Raw genomic sequence first — 24,045 nt, forward strand, 5'->3', positions numbered from 1 at the left:
TTAAGTAGCCCATTAACTAATTATAGGAAACGTAGCGAGCTTTATCAGCGATTATTTGTGATGATGAATTACTTGGGCCATGTCTAACAGTTGTTAAGATTATCCCTCACAATGACAATTTAACTGTAGTTTTTGCGTGTAATTGTATGTTCCTCATTGTAGGAATTTTGTAATAGTTTGTATGTATTAGAACAATTATTTCCTTCCAATGTTATTTTTCTACAACAGAGAATTCAGGAGCTGGGTGGGGTGCTTGAGCCTGGAATGCCGAGGTGCGTCTTTATGAAGTGAAGGAAAGTCGCTGTGCTGGTCCTGCTGTGTTGCACATGAAGAATAGATAGTGCCACGTTTGCAGGAAATAGAGGAAGGGGTCATGAATGACGTCACTACGGGGGTGTACTGAAGTGATAAAACTGCATTGAATGCATTTCCAGGGACTCGGATTGATCTTGCTGCAGCCCAGAGCAAGCAGCATCATTTTTTTTGAGCTATACAAATAAACATATATTTGACTTGAACAATATTGTTCATCAGTTTTATTTCCTCAACAAACTTTCAATGATCCGACATTATTGTTTCAGCTCCCCTTGGCCATTGTTCCATATGGCTAGGGATACTCTTAGTGATTTTCCCAGCAGGGCCCCCTCTCACTTTAACCACTCACCACATGTATATGAGCTACAAAACAGAGATCTATACCAATTAAACCAGGAAGCATTGTGGGTCCAACAAGAATCTTTAACTAATGCTTTTTTAAAAGCCTGTTTAATAAAGTTTGATATATATGAAACTCAAAAAGTCTAGAACAGTTTCATTCATATCAAAGTGCATTTTGTTAAAATGCAAAGATTTTTAAAGCTGTACTGAGATCTTTTTGTAAAATTAGATTTTTTTTTTTTAATTTTATGTAGTGTTTGTACAGATGTAACAGTCAAGTCAACTTCAGTTTAACGTCATGCATATTTCTTTCTGTTTACTTAACAAAGAAAAGAACTCAGACAGAATGTTTAATGTCTTAAGAAACGGTTTCCATCCTTATTATCAGTGAAGGATTTCTGACCACTATCACAGCAGAAACATTTACACAATACAATTGTCTTTTTTACACCATGCCTGTCCAAATGGGTTAAACCATGTACACTTTAAATAAATACATTTATTTTTACAAAATGTACATATACATTTACAGGTATCACATTTCTAACTTATATAAAGTGCAGAGACTGAAAAAAGAGCAAGAGGCTGAATGGGTTTGATAAAGATGAGTGCAAATTCACTAGCCTCTTGTGCCTTTCACCTCTGGATCATAATGAGGTCAGTAATCTCAACCTCACCACAGAAACACCACACAATTCAGTACAGCTGGCCGTCTGCTTACGAGAGGCTCATGACTAAATAGGCAGGATTGAAACGTGCTCGTCTACATGTAGAGCGGTGAGGCGACACTCCTAGCACTGCACCCCGATGTGGCTACTGCCACACCTTTCAATAGCACAGAATCAAAAAGAAAAACTCAGTGGACAGATACACACAAATATATATAAAGGAAGAACTGGGTAGAAGTGTCTGAATATGCTGGAATTCAGAAATGTGAAGACAGGAGAGGTTTAAGATCAGAGTATAGCAACATCATACACTGCCCTCCAAGTACTGAGACTGAATAATAGATTTCTGCAAAGGTGACTATCACAATGTGGTATTACAGTGCACTGTATGATTACAGTTTTTTAATGAGCAAGCAAGAGAGGCAAAACAGGCAACACCCTATCCCCTGTCCCAGTACTTGTTACACGTATTGTCTGATATAACCCTGATATAAGCTTTAGTCATTTACAAATATTTCTATTAAAAGAGTGTAAGGGTGTTCACTATGGTATATAATTCATTTGTTTAATTTCTACTTCAGAAGTGGTTGCTTAATAGAGGCAGCGACACAGATGACAACCAACACCTCACATGGGAAAATGAAAACAACATGACACACAAGAACACAAAGTTATCGAATGCCACAATTTCCTGGATCTAAAGAAAAGGGAACATATTACCGCCAATCCAAATAAAGACGCTTAAATGTGTACAAGCTAGGAGTTCACGTTGTTCTTTGTCATTGGCATAGCGTGAGAAGAAGCCCATGTACAGCACCAGAACAACCCCCCTCCCATAGGAAACGATGTGGGGTCCTATACTGTAACACAAGAAGGGCAAGGGAGAGGAATGCAGGTGGGCTTCACCAACATAACAGTCAGAACAACCAGTAGGGATGATAGCTATGCTAATGAGATTTGAGGAAACATCTAAAGCTTTGGTTGTATGACTTCTGATTTCAACTGATGGAAGGGAAAAAACACATTTACCAAAAACAGATTTTCTTTGAAACCTAAAAAGTTCTTATTTTTCTAAAGAGTCATGAATTGTTTTGAACTAGACCACATTCCTGAGACAAAAATAAGAAACATAACAAACATGTCTTTAAATGTCTAGCTAAATGACTGATGAGTAACGTAACATCAAGTTATTTTAGCAGTGTGTGTGTGTGTGTGTGTGTGTGCGCGCACGCAAATAACAGTTACAAGAAAAGCAATGGACTCTTGCAGTAATGCTATTCCTTAATATAAGGAAAGTAAAAAGGATTTCCTTTTCAAACAGGTGCAAACCACACACACACACAACGAGAATGCTCTCTCTCTTTCTCTCGGTGAAAAACCTCATTCACCACCTACACACCTTGAAATATGTTCACCAGTCATGCAATCTAAGCTGTAGCTAACTTTGTGTGCAATCTAACATATTTACAAACTTGAAATGATTTGAATTGAAATCCCACTACCCTGACAATAGGAGGAGGATTCAAGGCTCAGCTTGAATTCAGCAGGGATGCCGGTTTCATTCCCCCCTTTGCCTCCCAATCAGCCTGTTCAGTTTTTCACAGTTTTCAAGCTTCATCGAATCTGCTTTCTGCTTCAGTCGCTCATCCCTGTATAATCTGCCTAAATTGGCCAAATCAGTTTCTGAAAGAGAAAAAGTTCACACATATCAAACACAGTCAGCCCAGGTAAAAAGGCAATCTTTATGTACATCACAAAATTAATACAAATACACTTTGATTAGCTTTAGCAAGTATTTGTGTCTTGTCATGTCATTTCTTGTGATGCAGTACTAAAAACAAATGCTGTCAATGTTAATTATGTTGTACATGCGTGAGGCACTATATCACAATGATGAGGCTATTGTATCCCATTACAACATCCATTAACCACATACTACTTGTATAATTAAGGTTTACAGAGAATATAAGCTCTAACTATCCACAGTTAAAATCTAATTGAACATAATCTGTTTACTCTTGAACATGCTTACTTTGCTGCTTATCCTTCCAGCAGCTGGTTTGAAGGTAATCAATGTAATCAGTCTCAACAGTGCTTTCCAGTTCTCTTAGTGAGGCTCCTTGGTATTCTTTTTCAAATCCTTTGTCCACGTAATATGGCACTCCCAAGTTTTGTGTTTCTCTTGACACAACCAGACCTAAAGCGCTGCGGATGGCATACAAAACAAATGTCAGTAACATACATACGTATAAAATAAAAATGACCAAATTTCATGACAATTTGATGAACAATTATCTAGATATACAAAGTGTGATTTAAAGATGGATGAACATACGGACAGACAGACACCCACCCTCTCTAATGACACAATCTGATATAAATAGGTTATGCTAAATAATGTTAATACCAAATTTCATGACAACTGGACAAGCGGTTTTCCAGAAATATGGTGAAATCCTATGCACACCTCCACTATAACAACCCCTTTGAAATCCTATGCACACCTCCACTATAACAACCCCTTTGAGAGGTAATAAAGAACCACAGGATTGTTTCAAAATAGGGTAAATACAAAAGCTACATCAGATAGGAACCATGAACTACAGGGCCTCAAAAGGGTATTCAGCAATTAGTCTAGTTTATAATTTTGTTTCGTATTTCAGATCAATACAAATAATTGTGTTATGTATTTTCATTAAAAGGATATCTATAGAGCCCTTTTGAAGCACGTCTAAGGCCAAAGTGCATCAGAGAGGAAGATCATTAATTGAATTGTATAAATCAAGAAATAAGTTATTTTTAAATTTTCAACAAGCATTACTGCACTTGATTTAGCAGTTCTGACAGTAGTAAACATGTAAGGGCCCAATCGTTACTGTAAGCAAGGCCAGAACAGAAGCTTGTTAATGGATGAAATTAATTGTGCCTTGGGATCATTCAAGATGCTATGGGAAGATTTTACAAGTGGGGCAGTGCACTTGTCTGCAACAAGGTTTGGAACAGATGACCAAATGCACAACGACTGGGGTGGGACATGTATTGTCCATTTACCACAGCCAACGCTTAATAAATATTTTAGTATCCCTGAATAGATAATCATCCGCTCTTTAATTAAATGCAACTGTTATGCACAAGCTATTTTACATATCTTTACAATTCACAACCAATGCAACATGAGTTTAACCCCATTAATTTGTATTTTTTTTTTGCAAAACTGATACAACATGTAGTATGACCTATGCCAATACTTTCTTTACTGGAGCCTAAACCAGTCTGCTTGATTTTAAATGTTACAGCATCTATAGTAGGTTAACACGCAAACCAATTACTAACTTTTACAAAACACAAAAAGAACTGAATGAACTGTAGACTGGAACTAGCAGTATAACATACTTAAATATATTCATTTGAAATCAGCTTACGGTTTATAGAAGAAACTGTAGGGAGGATTGGATGCCATCAGCTGGGTTATGACGGAGATGAATATGAGCACTAGCACTGGTAACAGCTGCAGAAATGCTGTGAAAGTGTTCTTTGAAAAGAAGAAAGAGTAAAAGACATTGTTAGAAAAGGTTTTCAGTAGTCAGGAACTATTAAAAGTTAGAACAGTAAGCTGCCCAGGGCTGCGTTGTCCTCCGACTGTAGCTCTGGGTGGCTGCATGGTGAGTCTACAGTGTGAAGAAGTGGATGGCTGACGGCACATGCTTTGGAGGACAGCGTGTGTTCGTCTTCGCCCCTCCCGAGTCAGCACAGGAATGGTAGCAGTGAGCTGAGCCTAAAAATAATTGGACACAACTAAACTGGGGAGAAATTAATAAAAAATAATAATTGGCGACAACTAAATTCTAAAAATAAAAAAGGTACAAAGTGCACAAAATTAAACCATCTTCCCACAACTTTTTCTCTAAAAAGAGCATTACTAGATACTTCTAGCTAGTTCAAGGGAAGGGAAGCTCAGAAAGACAGATAAATGTGTTCTCTAAAAATAACATTACTAGATACTTCTAGTGAATTCCCCACAAGAGCTTTTTGTGTCCTCAATGTTAGCCAAGGGAAGTTTGCACAGGTGTAGGTGGTGATTAATAATCAAATGAGTCTTTATTAACTTTAGTCTCACACTGAAAAAGCCTTTGTGGGAAAGTACCTAGTACAATCTTCTAATGGCCTTCGACAGAGAAACATTTGATATGAACCACGCTGAGCTCAGCCTTTTCAAAAACAAGTTTAAATGAAAATGGAAAACAATGACTGATAACAAAATAACATAAATGATACATAAATGAAAGAATGATTTAATGTTGTACACCCTCTGTTCTACCTTTAAAATGAGTGATTAACCAAGATCCAGTTACTCAGTACATTGCTTTTTAGCCCTGATGAAACAGTACTGCTTTTCTGAAATTGCTATCTGAGAATAAAGTTGTTCTCTTTTTTCAAAGCATTGCTTTAAAGTTATATAGCTAACAAAATAAATCCAGAAATCCTTTTTGCACATCCATGCATGTCTCAAATATCCAGTTTTGAAAAAAAGAACATGTAGTAAACATCTATTTTTATATCTGGTCCTACTGTTTGCAAGCCTTTCTTTCAGACAGTGTTGCGCTTGCTTGGTCATTTCACTAGGAGGGTGGACTTGTCCTTACCCCTGTAATGACTTATTTCTTGTCATAAACTAACTATTTAGACAACTGACTGAAGCTTTCAGCCAGAAACATGCTTTGACCCAGAAGACAGTGCTGAGGTGAAATGACTCAGGAAGTGCAAGTTTAACAGCTATTCACAGAATACGGAAATTCTCATTGTGCCCTTTTGTGAATATAGACCAAAGTTTCATTTAAATACCTGACTTCTATTTTCTTCTGCTTCCTCCTCCCTCCTCTCATTCATTCGACGACGACGGGGTTGGTAATAATGACTGAACGTTGCTCCTCTGTTTGTATACACGTGGATATTTCCTACAAAATATACATGGGCAATTCCAGCATTATGGATGTGACAATTGCATACAAAATGTAAACTTTGTTACCATACACCTGGACTCCTAAAATGAATTAAAGAAACAGACTATTTAGATAAAGTGCTTTTTAAACTGTGTCCTGTTAAAATTCCATGGGTCAAAGTCTCACAGAAAAAAAAAAATTAAATAAACTTTCAACGTTATGGATGAAAGAAATGGACAACAATTGCTAGGTCACGTTACTCAAAAGTCTGAGATTTGTGGGACCTGCACCCAAAACATTGAATATAATTTTGTAAGAAAGACTTGGCTGATCCCAAAATCGTATTAATGAAAATATCAGGTTTTTTATATTTTAATAGTACAACCCAAAGTCCAGCAATATGGATGTCACACAGCATTCTGGATGTGACACAGCGTTCTGGATGTTTTCTCGAGACTTGCCATTCGTACAGTCTAAATGACTGCATGTCAGTGAAACAAAATGAGCTTCAAACAAGAGTATTTACATGTCAAAAATACATGCCTTCCTGCATTTCAAATGTTCCTTTTGGATTACTGAATACGTTTATGAAATACCTCAGTTGCATTCCTTATTAAAATGTACCAATTTATGGCTCGTGAGTGGTGCTTCCAGTAAAGGCGCTCGGCATGGAGTACAGGATGTGCCCTATAACCTGGAGATCGCAGGTTCGAATCCAGGCTATGTCACTGTTGACCATGACCAGCTTCCTAGGTGGCAGCGCACAATTGGCCAAGCACCACCTGGGTAGGGAGGGCCTAGGTCGGCAAGGGAATCCATGGTTCACCACGCACCAGCGACCCCTGTAGCTGATAGGGTGCCTGCGGTTCTGCAGTGGAGCCATCATATCTGTGTCTTCCTCCGGCAAGATAGGTCTGGTGGCTTCGCTGTGGATCCACAGTGCAAAAAATGACAAAATTGGCAGGAGCATGTTTTGGAGGATGTGTGTTTCAGCCTCCGTTTCCTGAGTCACCAGGGGGTTGCCGCGGTGAACTGGGATAAAAAATAATAATTGAGGCATTCCGAATTGGGGAGAAAATGGGTAAAAAAAAAACAAAAAAAAAACATTGAAGACCACTACATTTAAATAAATAAATAAAATGTACCATTTATGGTGGAATGGCCCATGTCACAACTGGACTGCCAAAAAAAGTCTTATTTATTGATATCCAGTACTGGCATAAATGAGGGAACCCCTTGTACAGATGCCTCATCCCTCACTAAATTTACTTCTGCTGAATAGTCATTGTAACATTCCTATACGTCCTATGGGAGTACAGTTAAAAGCTGGTTTCCACTCGAGGTCAGAGTAGCAGGAAAGCTCACCCGTTACAACTGAAATTGTGTCTTGTATCGTACAGTATCTTACATAATCTTTAATATACAGTTAAAGAAGAATATACAGCCTTTTCCATCGGATACAAAGTTATTTCTGTACTTTAGCGTTTAGCTTTGTGGTAATGTGTTGTAAGTCCCACTTCATCAAGCAGTATTGTTATTCAACATCAGCATCTGTATTTCTAACACAGGTCTACCCTTGAGGTACAGAGCCAGCTTCTGAAGCTGCGCAAAACAAGCACACTGGATACAGAATTACCCCTGAAGCCTTGCTTACACCCTGAAGGTACGTGTTTCAGTGTTCCCATCATTTGACAGTACCTATGCATTCTTCTTATTTATTTCTACATTGGTGGTATTTATTACAGAAAGTATATGAATAGACAACCAACCTGTAGGAAATCTTCCTCCAAAGAATATATTAAACAACTCCTCTGGTGTGATGTCTTCTTCAAACTCCCTGTAGAAGTTGTTTGCTGTGTGCGCTGTGCTCCCCGTCTGCTGCTCATCCCCAAACTGATCATATCTCCTTCGCTTTTCTGGATTGCTGAGGACAGCATACGAATTGCCTATTGCTGATATAACAAAATACAACAACACATCACAGTTCAGTTGCCAGATGTAATAGGTTGTGTACCAACTATAAAGACACTGTGGGCTCGGTCTTGATGACATGGCAAATGTGTTTGCCCCTGGTTTTGATTTAAAAACTCAACACAAAACTGCTTTGCCCTGTAATGTGATTTTGGTGATATGCTTTGCCCCGTCCTTTACTGTCTGCGTTAGAGCTAGTGGTCGGCATAACTTTTGGGGTATGTCCTATTTGAATGTTAGCTTTTCAGCGATTTAGATGAAAGCGCAGATGGTGGTGACAGTGCCTCAAATGATAAAACTAAAGCAGATCCAATCTTTGCATCCTTCGCTTCTATTAACCAGCTTGATCTGACTGACTTAGTTGATGGGACAAATCAACTACATGCACTTAGATCCCACTAAATTGTGTAAAGAAGTATTTTCTAGGAAAGATACCATGGTGTGGCAAAGTGCCCCGCCCCTGGGCTATTTATTTGTTTTGTATGTTGCGTGTGGTGTGTTGATGTTGGTGTACAGTCATTGGCACACAGGATATAATATGGGTTATGAACACGAGTGATTTAAAATGTACATTTGTATCTAGGCTCAAGAATTGCACAGCACTTCACGTGCAGGTAAAACGTAATAATATGTGAGCACGGGGAATTGCACTTTATTAATTCACGTACAGTTGTACCGCGGCTCCAATTGAATGATTGATCAGCAATCGAGTCTCGGTGCAGCTGCATAAAAGCAGCATGTTTTCACTCACTCGGGGTTGTATGTTCAGTGAGTGGAGAACAGGTGTGGAGAGGAGGTAAAAACTAAAAGAAACAAAGTAAATAAATAATAATTGCTCCTGCGTGCTGGAGAACCAGCACAGTACTTGTTTGTGTCTGTTCATCCACTCGTTTGACTGTTCAAACCTTTTTTGTTCAACCCTTTTATTTTTCCATATTTAATAAATTCATTATTTTACTCGCAGTGCTGTGTATTCATTTCTGGTCTGATATCACCACTAAAGCCAGCTTGTTCACACATGGTCTTAAGTATTATACATGGTTCAGTGTCATCTAGTATCGTTCCCAACTCCTTTAAGGTCTCTGGAATAAAACTATTACTTAAAAAAGCAGTGGCTTACCAACTGAACACATTGCTACTGAAGCTGCAGTTGGGATAACACATCTGGGAATACCAGAAAACAGAACATTGCAATAATCTAGTCTGGATGTTATGAAAACATGTACCAGTCTCTCGATATCTTACATGGAAAGAAAGTGTTAGCAACATTTCTTAAATGAAAAAAAAAAAACACTTTATTTTTCTCAGATGAGGTTCAAATGAGAGATCTGGGTCAAAAATGACACCCTGATTTCTCATTTCAGACCTCAAATGGGAAGCGGTCAACTGTACAATAGCATTACCTCTGTTTAACATAGTTTAACAATATAGCTTTTTGACATCCATTGCTGCCTGTGGGTGATGTTATTCGTAAACATGAGGTCAATTTTCATTGCTATGCAGATGATACCCAATTAGATTTATCCATTAAACCAAGTGACACCTCAATCACAAATATCCTTACTATCTGTCTGGCCAACATTAAGCAATGGATGTCAATGTTCTGTTTTCTGGTATTCCCAGATATGTGTTACCCCAACTGCAGCTTTTGCAAAATGCTGCTGCCAGGGTTTTAACAAGAAGACTTTATCCCATTACACTGGTACTGGCAACCCTACACTAGCTTCCTGTAAGGTTTAGGGTAGATTTTAAGGTGATGCTTATTACTTAAAAAGCATTAAACGGTTTGGCTCCTTCACATTTAAATGATATTTTAATCCCATATATACCTAGATGACCACTGTGCTCCCAGGATGCAGGATTGCTTATTGTCCCCAAGGTTTCAAAAAAAAAAAAAAAAAAAAAAAAACACAGGCGGCAGAGCACTTGGCTTTAGAGCTGCTGAATTATGGAATCGGCTGCCTGTTTCCGTAAGTTCGGCACCAACTGTTGTAATTTGTAAAACATGACTGAAGACGCACTTTTATAATCTATTGTTCACATCTTAATAAGTAATGTTTTTTATCCTGTGTTGTACTGCACTTTAATTTATTTTTGAAATGTTTTAATGTTTGCTATTGCTTGTACATTACTAATAATTACTGTTATGTTGTACCTGTAAAGCGCCTTGCGACAAATTATTAAGGGCGCTTTATCAAATAAAGATTGATTGATTGATTGAAGAAGCAGTTCAAATGGCCCTAATTATAGAGGTTTGTATTTCAAATGGAAGTCTGCAGGTCAACTGAGCATAAAGTAACAATAAAGCATGCCAATAAGGCAACATGTAGCTCCACACACCTTAGTAAGGCCTGTACTCCATTCACAAAAGTGAAAACTTCAATGTCAATCATCTAATTGTACACACCAGTGAAGGCTAATAGAAGAACAAGTATACCATTCAAAAGCACATTTACTCCATTCGCATATCCAGGCATGTAATTATAGCCGTAGTTACAGCTTTGCAGGTGAATTAATAGTTGTGGTGTGAACTGGTAATCTCATAATTTTACAGTACATGCCTTGGCAATGTTGATTGAAGACAATTATCGCTTGACATCTGCTGATAGAAGCCAGTTCTTCATTTGGGACGTTAACATATACAAGGACAATGTCATTGTCAGCAATACACTTAGGGGACAGGACTTACATAAGCCTTCAAATATGAAGAAATCGCTACCTCAAATGGTTTGGATATATCAGCAGCTTTATAAAATAACTGCCTCAACCATCTCCAACAGACCTTTAACATACACTCCTAGCCTTGCACAGACATTTCAGCTGCATTTGGCATTAATCATGACCGCAATCTGGCCTTGGGTCAAAGTGTCATTGGATTTTACTCCAGGAGTTTTCAGAATACTGACATTGACAGAATGTGTGCAGTTGCAGAAGTGGTGCTGGTGCCAGATTGCCACACTATAAAGCCTGAAAATAGTGATACTTGCTTCCTTACTAAAACAGAGTGCTGTCATTTGTTAAAGGCAAGCATGCAGCATCCCTCTGCAGTTGACTTGCCCATACATGAGACTGCACATTCTGCATACACTGAATTGGTTGGAAGTTCAGGCAAACCTTTGCCAAGTTATACAGATGTGGAAATCGATTAGAAACAGACCCAAAACTCAGTTAACCAAGGGCATCTGGCATACTTTAATAAAGGCAACGTATGCAGCACGTTCGTTGTCATGTTATTTGTCCCATCCTATAATTTATTTTATTAGAACAGAGTCAAAACAAAGAAAACATGGTTATTCTGGGTCTAAAATTACAACTGCAAAAAAGAAAGCATCAGGTTGAAGCGAGGTGGCTGTGCTAGATCGTTTCATTTTAGTACTTGCAGACAGGAATGCTTTTTGTCTGGGCTGACTTTCCAGTTTGGTTTCTGAAAACCGATTATTTTACGTTCTGTTCAGCAGCCTCTGTAGTAGTCTTTCGTTTAAAGTGCGATTCTGAAGCTAAATAGCGATCGATTGTATTTTCTCCAGACACATTAAGATATGCAAAACAATTCTCAATCTGCATGTACGGTTCCTTTGGGAAATATCTTGACACCATCATCAGCCGAGATATACCTAGCTTTTATTTTCTGTCGTCCATTTCTACTATTTTACCTCCAATGCCGAAAACTAGATTTTAGCAACCGGTTAAATCATAAAATGCAGCGCTAACTTTGTTCCACCTATTACTGCACACTACAGGTCACAGAAAAGCAGTAAAGACGCACCGATATGCGGATTAAAACTTTGTTGTCATTTGAACAGTAAACAACGTTAACCACTTTGGAGAATTTTTTTTTGGAAATGCTATTTGTGGACGTTTTTTGTTTGTTTGTTTTTTGCTTAAGTGCAATGCACCAAGGACAGTGAAGGAATAAAAAAAGGGCTATCTAAAGAAGGAAGATACATAGTTTGGATCGTTTGTGTTGTGCAGTAGTTCATTTAAACAAGGTTTCTTTTTGTTTTCCTCTCCGTACTTGTTTGTATGCATTGACCCCTAAAAGTGGTGAATTTTGCGGTGACCCCTCAATTTCACAATTTCCTCGAAATTGCAATTTAGGTAGACCTCTACCTATGTATGATTCATAAATGATGCTCTGTATGTATAAAGGCTTTTGGTTTGTAGTGGTACGTACATGCTTTATTTTGGTAACAGATGTATTAGGGTTACGTTTTTGTATTGTTTCCTGTCGTGCATGTCAACGCAATCCATAATCTGATTTCATTCAGCTCTTTGTTTAATATTCATAGTTTGAAATGCCATTTTTATTTAGGTTCCATGTATAAACTTTCATCCCATATGTAAACTTTCATGTATATTCTTTGCAATGGTAATAAGGCAAGCTGCTCTATAATCAGCCCCATGTTGATGCAGTAATGACTGGGTTATAGATCTCACTTTAGTTACATACCAATACAAAGGGTACTGGTGTTGCTGATGCTGGACATGGCTAACTGGCATGGGTACTGAGAGGTGCCTTTTATACAGTTCAAATTCTTGTTGAAGTATAGAGCTAACAAAGTAATAGCAATCAATCTTACCTTATAGGATTTACATTTTCTTATATAGAAGACAAAAACATAATGCTAAACATTATTTTTGTAATTTCAAAGGTACTAATAAACTAAATGTACCTATCACTCCTTCCAGATACTTCAGTCCTGTATTGCACTCCAAGAGGTCACGTGAAACAACGTACAGACATTGAAAATAGGCAACTCATTTGAAAAGCAGCTTTTACAAACACTCTCAGAAGACTCATGCTTTGTTACTTCACATAGCAGTTTACAACCTCATAAAATGGAACGCTGGGACACACCGTTAGTGCAACACTGAAATACCTGGAGAAGTGATCAATGTAGCCATATTGCAAGTAAGTTTTTTTTTTTTTAAAGGTAATAATACATATTTTTATATAGCGCCTTTCACAGTGGACCACCACCACAAAGTGCTGTGCATTATATAAAGAGCTGTGAACTGGGCATTATATAGAGACACTTACACTAGGACACTGATTTAACATCTCATCTGTAAGATGGAGCACAAGGAGGTTAAGTGACTTGCTCAGAGTCACACAGTGAGTCAATCAGCTGTAGAGGTGGGATTTGAACCAGTGACCTTCTGGTTATAAGCCCTCGACTAACCACTAGACCATGCTGCCTCCTTTTTTTTTTTAAAAAAAAGAGCCTTCCATTTGAACTGCAATGTTACTTTGAACTACTGCAGTGTACAACCACACATGTTTTACAAGGGTCTTTATCGGCTCAGGGCATTTTTTCAAGGTATCACACTGACTGCAAATTAATTACTTCCACTTATATTTTATAATTACATTTTTAAACTCAATATAAAGCCATACATATAAATACAATAAGGAAATGCATTAGTAAGTTATAAAGGCTAACAAGATATATTGTGAAAAGTGTTGAATTTAAATCAAGGGAAGTAATGTTAAAACCGTACAATGCACTAGTAAGACCTCATCTTGAATATTGTGTGCAGTTCTGGTCACCTCGCTATAAAAAAGATATTGCTGCTCTAGAAAGAGTGCAAAGAAGAGCGACCAGAATTATTCCGGGCTTAAAAGGCATGTCATATGCAGACAGGCTAAAAGAATTGAATCTGTTCAGTCTTGAACAAAGAAGACTACGTGGCGACCTAATTCAAGCATTCAAAATTCTAAAAGCTATTGACAGTGTCGACCCAAGGGACTTTTTCAGCCTGAAAAAAGAAACAAGGACCGGGGTCACAAATGGAGTTTAGACAAAGGGGCATTCAGAACAGAAAATAGGAGACACTTTTTTTTACACAGAGAATTGTGAGGGTCTGGAATCAACTCCCCAGTAATGTTGTTGAAGCTGACGCCTTGGGATCCTTCAAGAAGCTGCTTGATGAGATTCTGGGATCAATAAGCTACTAACAACCAAACAAGCAAGATGGGCCGAACGGCCTCCTCTCGTTTGTAAACTTTCTTATGTTCTTAAAACAGTCCATTTAATAGCATAGGTACCATTTTTTAGCAGTTGCCTCTGAAGATGATTGGATTTGTAGCTGGACTGGGGTGTTTACCCTTCAACCTGTGTAGCTTCGAATTTTTCTTATTCTGACTGCGATTGGCTGCAAAGACAACAGGGCTAGGCAGAGATTTGACAATGTTTGTTGGGATGGTTTTTCTTGTGTACAGTTTCCTAGTAACTGAACACATTGCATTCTGGGAGATGTAGTTGTTAGTGTAGGTTTTATGGGAGACAGACAAGCTGTGCAGCAAAATTTCAATGCGTATTTTTACGCATGAAATTAAAATTTTGTACATATTTCTGATTTTTTAATGCGTAGTAACAGCAGGTACATAGCTTATCTGGACCGCTGGTTAGATCTATGGTGTGACCAGTGTTTCTGGGATCCTGCTCCGTCTCCAATTATAATTCTAATTCTATGTATTTATATAAAGTTTCTTTTTTTTTTTGGTTTGTTTTTTTAAGACAACAGTACTATCTATTAGAACTTCAGAAAGCTTATGGATGAGAGGAGGCCATTTGGCTCATTTATGCTCGTCCAGTTCCTAGTGGATGATCTATCTCAAAACTTTTTCAAGTTGTGTCTAAAGGATCAAATTGATTCAGCCTCAACAACATGACTAGATAAGTCCATTCCATAACCTCACCACTGTGTGTGAAGTGTCTCCTTCCCTCTGTCCTAAGTCTATTTAATTTCCAGCTGTGTCTGCTGATCATTAACTTATATTTTTCATATAAAGATATTTTCATTAACTAGCTATATATTAACCATAGGGATGTCACGGTATCAAAATCTGACGGTATGGTAACCGTCCAAAAATATACCGCTGTTATCGTCGTACCGCGGTATGTCGTCATTTTTTTGTAATCCGTTTTTTTAATTGGCTATTTAAAGAAATACACTCAAGTCATTTTTAACAAAAAAAATAACTTTAATCGAAAGTTTTAAAACAAATACAGCACACTGGTACTACAGTTCTATCAGGCACTACCTAAGTGGAAGTAGTGTTCACTCCAACGCACACGGGCTCAGCAAAATAATGCTGCTTCTTTATTTCAAATTACCGTGCAGAAACACCAAAATATTAATATTTTCTGGGCTCAGTCTGGAACGGCAGTGGGTAAGGATGTGACCACTGCAACTGAACACCCTCTTCATCTTCATCCCATTAGTTAAGAGAGGGCTTCTTAACCGGGGGTAAGGGTCATAGGGGGTACGCACGACGACTCAAATGCACAAAAAAATTAGAGAAAATAATGATCTTTAATTTTTTTTACTAATTACATAAAAAAATATTTTTTATATATATATATATATATATATATATATATATATATATATATATATATATATATATATATATATATATATATATATATATATATATATATACACACACACATATATATATATATACATATATATATATATATACACACATACATATATATACATATATATACATATACACACATATATATATATATATATATATATATATATATATATATATATATATATATATATATATATATATATATACACACCCACACACACACACACACACACACACACACACACACACACACACACACACACACACACACACACACACACACACACACACACACACACACACACACACACACACACACACACACCACGATGTATACTTATTTAATCTTTGTTTAGCAGCTCAAAGTGAACAGTTAATGAAATAAAAAAATAATTAAAAAAAAAAAACCACAATCACATCCACATTTTCCACCTGTACGCATGCACGGTTTCGATTGCGTGGAGTTCCACTCCGATATATAGGTGAAACAGGTGTCTGGCGATCGTGCCTACAGAACGGTCTGTGCTGCTCATGATATTTGCAGTTTTCAACTTGATGTATCTGTGAAGCACAGTGTTTCTGCGTTTTCTAGAAGTATAAACGCTCTGGTAAACACAGTCATTATACTTTGATGGTTTTTGTTTAATACCGCGGCTGCACTTTATTAACAACAATAGCGGCTGGTTGAATATGTGTTCGGTGTTTGATGCATTTCTTACCTGCAATAGAAAAATGAAGAAAAATACAAAAGTCAGAAAGTGCAAAGAGAGTCCCTTTTTTTTTGTTTTAATTTTTAGTTAGTAATTAATTAATTATAGTTTTATCTTGAGGTTAATGTTTTAGATACTGAAAGCATTTTAAACGGCACACAATTATACTGAGGTGGGAAGTAGTAACGTGAAACATTTACAGTGGAGACTCGTATTACTATTAATATAATGCCTTTCATAGTGGACCACCATCACAAAGCGCTTTACAAGACACAAGACAAGGGTGTGTGAACTATGCATCAGCTGCAGAGTCACTTACAACAACTTCTCACCCAAAAGACTGAGTAGAAGGAGGTTAAGGGACTTGCTCAGGGTCACACAAGTCAGTGGCTGAGCTGGGATTTGAACCGGGGAATGATTTCTAAATACTACCTTTTAATTCTTTGCATTCAAGCTTTAAAAATGAAGCCTACTGTTTGGTTTTCTGTCTCAGCAATTTGTCAGTCATTCATTCATTGAGTGAAAATTGTAAAGAGTACTTTAGTTGAAACCTCCCGACAGAAGGGGTACAGTTTCAAAAAAAGGTTGAAAACCCCCGAGTTAAGAGAAGCAGTGTTACCTAGCAACAGCCAATTGAGTGCATTTTAAGACATGCAGTGTCCGTGATCTCTCAGCAGAGTGCAAAACTTAATGATCAGAAAACAGCACCTGCAATATTTTTTTGGACTGCATGTTAACAGCAACGAACACAAAGCAAAGAAGAAAAGTTAAGGTGGGTGCGACACCGCTGCAAAGTTAAGCAGCATCTAGGGGACTTTTTTAAAATAGGAATAAAATTGTATTCATTTTTGAATACACAAAACCAATATCCCTACAACAGTATTAACTCAGAGATGGCAACATCTTTACAATACCGTTTAAAATAAAAAAAATAATACAAATGTCTGTAGCATCTTAGACTTAGCTATATAGTAGTAAATATACTTTCTGATTCTCTGCGTTGATGAGTGCTTACTCAATGTGTTTCTCTTGACCGATACGATAGATTAATAGGAAGGCAGTGATGAAAATTTACAGTGCCTTATTCTTGCTGATATTTTCAAGTATATGTTTTTCACTTACTGACAATCACGTTTGCTAGTGATCATTGTTTAGTAGGGTGGTTTACATTAAATATGACCACTTATTTAATAGCCTACTCTGATAATCTCATGGACAAAAGGTGAATAAAAAAACGCATCCATATCACCTTAAACCATGTGAACTTGGTAATCCTGGGATAGAAAAATGTTTGCGGTTTCAAAACCATGGCAGTCTATAATGTGGTTTACTGTAAAACCAGTATTCCATGACATCCCTAATTGACCACAGGTTACAACATTCCCCTAAAAAACACTACTTGAAATCTCCACATAAGAGAAGCCGTCTTACAATACACTGTAAATTCATACCTTTAAATGCTTCTGTTGCACCAGGGGCACAGTTTTTATCTGGATGAAACTTCAGTGCCAGTTTCCTGTAGGCTTTCTTCAATTCTTCATCGCTGGCATCTTTGGTTACACCCAGGATCTCATAATAATCCTTACATTTCTTTATCCTAAAAACAGACCCACATTATTAAATGAACAATTCTCTAGATGTAAAAATCTAAGTGTAACATACCTGTTATGTATGGAAGGGAAAATGCACTTGCATCCCCTGCCTGAGCAGCTGAACCATGATTAATGTGCCATGCATTTCAAGTGCACAACACCTTGCAAGTGCCATTCTGAATTAGTGGCACTCAAGTGAAACAGGCACAGATTCAGCTTTGTTGCCTACGTGTGTAATTATTTGTACTTTACTGTGGATGTCTGTGTTATGAAACCACAGGCATGTTTGTGCTCTACTCATTGGTATTATCTTGAACACATCTATTGCCCAGAATGAATTGCTGTGGGACCCACCTGTGAACACCCTGCACCTGCTCTTCAGTGTAGCTCTGAGCGCACCCCCCTGTTCCATGTACAGGCTCTTCTTCGTTACCAGGTCTCCTACTTCCTTGATATTCAGGAATGCTACTCCCTTCACCAGCTGCACTCCCATTCCGTGTGATTGCATCTATTAAAGCTTAAAAACAAACAAAGCATTTGAAAATTTGAGTTATTTATCAATTAGATGACATGAAAAGTAAAAACATAATTGATCAACTATGTAATGTTGAATGTAATGTATGCCTATAAACAGATTTTAAACTATTTAAAGCTTTTGTAAAATGGGTTATATATTCAGGGATGCAGTTTAGAATAAGCAAATAAGCAGAGTCGTCTTCCTGCAGCACACTTAGGTTACCACTTGAACTTTGTCCTATTGCCCAGAATATTCAAGATAGCAAACACTGGGCTTCACTATGTTGGCCTAAAATATAGCGCTAACTCTCAACTATATTTGTGACAACAAATATCCAGACTATCTGTACCTCTCCCGCCATGGCTGTCTTAAACAGGCATGTGAAATACTGAGGTTAACAACCACATTCAGAATTGGCCTTTTGTAAACTGCCACAATACAGGAGAAGGGTTCTGCAGTCAAAATGCTGTATACAGCGTTTCCTGTTTCCCACTGTACGTCACTGTGGCCACCGATAAGCAGGATTGCACTATCATTTGTACATGCCTCATTTCCTTTCACACCAGTGACAAAACAAGTGCTTTAGAATTAACTTTTTACCTCATGATGCAAGTTCATTCCTTTTGAGGACTGGCTCCTGTTTTTATGTGTTGTATATACAGAATGTTAGAGATGAGTGTAGTCTGTATAAAATAGGTTTGCACCATTGGGGGAATAGAGTCACAGAAATTGATTTTTGTTACATGAGAATAGCAGTTGTTTACTTTATGCTAATATTGGAATCAGCTTTCGCCCTGATAAAATGAGGTGTTGCATTCCTTCAAATTTAATATGTAGCTCAACTTTCCCACCCTCAATTTGAGGACAAACTAAAACCTCAAAGATGCATTTACAAAGATACAGCCTCAATTACACATAAGAAAACACATGAAGCAGTTTGCGGGAGTCTGCTGTCACACAGAGCATTGCAGTTATCATTTCCAGCCAGGAGTACTCACGAAAGTTTTTCTCTCTTTTTGTGAACTGCTATGTTGCTTGCCATGTCGAAAAATACAGGGGTCTGATGAGCATTTCCAATGTGTCCAAGCTGGTACTGTTTGTTAGAATGGAGCCTCATAACAAAACGCTGAAACTGTAAAAGCTTGTCTTCAAATTCCTCAGAAAGCCAACGATGCTTATTTAAAAATGGTTGCCTGTATGTCATGGATTTGAGGTCGGGCAGTGACTTTGTTTGTCTTTTCTCAGAAGTTAGTCAGGCTGTTGTTTGCATACTCGAACAGTCATGTCTCTTGTTGGCGATTTTAATTCACACATCACTACACTGTATTTAAATTAAAGACGGAGGCCATTTTTTAGTTAAGTTCCTCTTAAAAATTCGGATGAACAGGGTAGAAGTGGTAGGGACCAGCCAAGATGTAGCTTTGCTGTAATATATGAGCCTCCAGGTAACGTGGATTTCCTACTGGCTCGGTGTTGGCGGTTGAAGTGTAATGCTGGCTACAGGGATCAGTCTGTTTGCAGCCTCCCTGGCACATCAGCACACACAATGGCGGCAATGCTAGCTCCAGGGTTCGACCAAAGTGCAGCCTCTACACCTCAGCATGGCAATATTCTGGAATGGGCTGAGTGGGGCACTTCGCAAAGGTCAGGCATCCCATATTTCGTGAGCGATGCATTGAAGCAACCCAACCACAAATCTCAGGACTGAATCCTTTCCACATACAAATCAAGTGGTAGTTGAGACACAAGTGTTAACATTCAACTTTTAAGACTGGGAGGCATTTCAAAGTATTTGAGCATCTGGAAATGTATGTACAATGTGTTCTGTGCAGCTCGTATTACTTACTCTAAACCTGACTGGCAAATTCAGAGATGTGAATGTGAAACGTCATTGTGACAATGAACAAATGAATTGCTTGAACCTGGTATATTGTCTTCACTGAATTCGTATAGAGGTCGCAACCTTATTTAATACAATGAATGCTTGACTCGACTATAGGCGCTAGTGGCAGGCACACACACACACACACACACACATTATATATATATACATATATATATTTTATTCAAGATATTAAATATTTAAATATTTGCTGTAGTTATTTTAACACCAAGTATATGGTAACAGTGTTTAGGTCAGGAGAAAAATGTATAAATATTCTAAAGTATTAAACTGTGCTGACAGAGTAATACAGTAGGCTAGACAATACATTTTCCCACGTTTTCTGTACCGTTATTTGTAATAAAAGTTATCCTATACATGAGAAATAAACATAATACAAGTTACCCAATAAAAACATATGCCTTATTGTAAAGCGTTTGGTTTAGTATGATCCAGTCAACAACACGAAAAAGACCTTTAGCAGCAGAACCTACTTAAAAAAACATTCAAGTTACACTTCAGCATTGAATTACCTCTTGTCCTCGTACTTGGGTACAATTTCTGTGCTTCGTATAATAACTGAAGCGCTTTGTCTCTTCGTCCAGACCGCAAACACAGCTTTGCTTTCTCTATTAGACTGTCGGATTCTTCCTTTTCCATTTTTCACAGGACCCCCTCCCACAAAAAAAAAAAAAAAAAAAAAAACACAACAATACCTGCTGACTGCGGAAATTTCGCTATTGCTGATGTTCTTAAAATACATCTACCCTACTGCATTAAATCTATTTATATTTAACCACTTCTTCGTGGTTGTAAACCTATCGATAGGAATTTATTTATCTTCGTAGTTTTTTTATTTTTATTCTGAATAAAAGCCTTATTTGTAAGAAGCAGAAATGCAATCCCAAGATTTCTGATTTTTTTTTTTTTTCATTCTGGTCCACAGGAAACGGAAAGTGTTCGTCGTCTTAACGACGAAGACCAATGCTGTGTGCTTACGCATAATACGAGAGCTGTCAAAGTTGAAAGGTCGCAATAACATTACATTTTAAATGAATAATGTCAATATTTAAAATTTTGCAATTATGTTACCAATATGATATATATATATATATATATATATATTATATATATATAGATATATATATATATATATATATATATATATATATAACGGCTTGGAAAAATTTTAATTTGGTTAAACCAATTTGTCATAGTGTAGAAATTTCAAGTGTCCACCTCCGGCTACCATTTACATTAACACCGTTAGGGCAATTCTTTAAAGAAACAGTTCGCCACGTTTGACCTTCACAGGGTGTCGTGTCCCCCAACTTACCCTTATGCAAGCAAGATATTTCAGTTTTTTATTTTTCTTAAAAATATTTCCCAACATAAAACCAATGTCACCTTACAATAATTGATTCTGAGTTTCAGTGTTTAAAAATAAAATATCAAAACAACACAACTAAATATATATATATATATATATATATATATATATATATATATATATATATATATATATATATATATATATATATCGATCCCAGCCTATATGGCTATTGATTTGACAACACCACCCCATAATTATACTAGGAGTAAGGGGAGCTCCGAGTTACCAGTTATTATATATTATTATTCCTGCTTAAGTCCCTTCCAATTAAATGAAAGAATAAAATAAACTGTTAAAAACCAAGTAAACTGTCTAAAATAATTTAAAACACAAAAAGACATACCATACATTACCTCGGGTGAACCTAAACAAACAGTCTCCTTCCCGACTCGTTCACTCTACTAAATACCAAATGAAACAACAGCAAAGATAAAAGCATTTAGAAACAGGGTAGATCGGCACACAAATAAACAAAGCGGGAGAGAGATCTCTTAATCTTATCGTTCACAGCAGCAGCAGCAGGGAGACCAGAAGCAAACCACAGCAGTCTTGATTCACTAAATGAAACTGTCGTGTATTATACAGAGGTGTGCAAATTGATTGGAATGCCCGGCAATAATTGGATTATTAGTAGTGATTACTAAAATGGTCTCACAAAATGATACAAGCCATTTGGCCATTCTAATTTTCGTCCGTTTCCTCGTAGCTGAATGATCTCAGAACTTTGTCAAGTTGGATCTTTAATGATCCAACTGATTCTGTCTAAGCAGCGTGACTATGTATATGGTGTCCATTTTAGGACCTCCTCAGACCTCACCCCTCCCTGAGTCAATCATCACCCCTCTTTGACTCAATCCTCACCCCTCCTCGACTCAATCCTCACCCCTCCTCGACTCAATCATCAGGCATCAGACCTCACTCCTCATTAACTCAATCCTCACCTCTCCTCGACTCAATCCTCACCCATCCTCGACTCAATAGTCAGACATCAGACCTCACCCCTCCTCAACTCAATCCTCACCCCTCCTCAACTCAATCATCAGACATCAGACCTCAATCCTCCTCGACTCAATCGTCAGACATCAGACCTCACTCCTCCTCAACTCAATCCTCACTCAACTCAATCATCATCCCTCCTCGACTCAATCGTCAGACATCAGACCTCACTCCTTCTCGAATCAATCCTCAAGCGCTCCTGTACTTGACAAACCCCATATACAATATATTACTTAGTTTCTTTAACGTACTTTCAAATTAACGCATAACACATTTAACTGTACTAACAGTGTCCTAGTAATGTACGCTTATGTACTTATAATAATATAGGCCTATTTAATTTGTGTATTCTTTTATTTAATTTTTAAATTGTAGTACTCATCCGTCTTTCTAGCAAGTAAAACTGTACTGTTAAATTTCTGTCCAACTATTCCAGTATAACCTTAAAAAAAGCGTAGGGGATAGTATGGCGAAGCGGTCTGACGATTGAGTCGAGGAGAGGTAAGGTCTGATTTCTGACGATTGAGTCGAAGAGCGGCGACGACTGACGCGAGGAGGGGTGAGGTCTGAGGATGTCCTAAAATGGACACCGTATATGTAACCCATTCCATCCCGTCACCACTCTGTGTGACGAAGTGTCTCCTCACTCTGTTCGAATTTCCAACAGTGTACTCTAGAACTGGTTTCTCTGGACAAATTCTAGGACAAACAGCATCTATACTCCAAGTCACTTTTTTTGTCATAGGCAAAGTATGGGGCATTGGGTTATGTGTCAGTTTAGTTTTTGTGTATGGTAAACCTTTGTAAAGCCCAGCCCATACAGGTATGGTAAAGTACTAAGGTAAAGGTTTAAAGGTGGGGAAATTGTAAAATTACTGTGCACATTTACTGTACTAAACTTGTATAAGGGATCCACCACTATCAGCTCACATTCATGCTTTTGATACATCAAGGCTGGGTTATTGTATTGCTTTCCTGTCAGGGGAGGTCTCACTAAATCCATACAGTACACTACACAAGCATTAGGACAGATTGATTCATTCAGTATTATTGGGTGTAAGACAACTACTGAACGTTTTACCCCATCATCGCTTTACTTACAAATATATTGGATCTTTGAGCAATAGTGCTGCTGTACCTTCAAAACAGGATGTTCCATTCAGTACCACTGCAGAGTGATATATGTGTTCTACATGTTACACCAGGATGTGTTTCTGAATGTGCCAACAGTCACTGTTATAGAAAAACACTGCTGGAGTGTTAAAGCAAGGGGTCTGAATGGGGTTCTTCCAGTGTGGCTGCCAGGACTGAACTACCTCTTGCACT

General features: G+C 37.6%; 1 protein-coding gene across 1 annotated transcript; it reads right to left on the reverse strand.

Annotated features, from left to right (window-relative positions):
• Positions 1-547: 547 nt before the first annotated feature.
• LOC121324620 (dnaJ homolog subfamily C member 18-like) lies at positions 548-21,268 on the reverse strand. Its single transcript, XM_041266705.1, has 8 exons — positions 20,864-21,268; positions 18,286-18,448; positions 17,791-17,936; positions 8,035-8,217; positions 6,168-6,280; positions 4,748-4,857; positions 3,358-3,530; positions 548-3,008 (listed from the first exon to the last, which is right to left on the reverse strand). Exons 1-8 carry the CDS (start codon positions 20,988-20,990, stop codon positions 2,884-2,886), a joined length of 1,140 nt encoding a protein of 379 aa, XP_041122639.1. The 5' UTR covers positions 20,991-21,268; the 3' UTR covers positions 548-2,883.
• Positions 21,269-24,045: the final 2,777 nt, after the last annotated feature.

Source organism: Polyodon spathula, chromosome 12 (assembly GCF_017654505.1).
Source record: "Polyodon spathula isolate WHYD16114869_AA chromosome 12, ASM1765450v1, whole genome shotgun sequence".
NCBI classification, from domain to species: Eukaryota; Metazoa; Chordata; class Actinopteri; order Acipenseriformes; family Polyodontidae; genus Polyodon; species Polyodon spathula.

Excerpts from the sequence above, each read along its gene's own strand:
- LOC121324620 (XM_041266705.1), bottom strand. The coding sequence starts at position 20,990 with ATGGAAAAGGAAGAATCCGACAGTCTAATAGAGAAAGCAAAGCTGTGT. Across the intron at positions 18,449-20,863 it reads CCCAAGTACGAGGACAAGAG|CTTTAATAGATGCAATCACA; the intron begins GTAATTCAATGC and ends TTTGTTTTTAAG. Across the intron at positions 8,218-17,790 it reads TGCAACAGAAGCATTTAAAG|CAATAGGCAATTCGTATGCT; the intron begins GTATGAATTTAC and ends TTGTTATATCAG.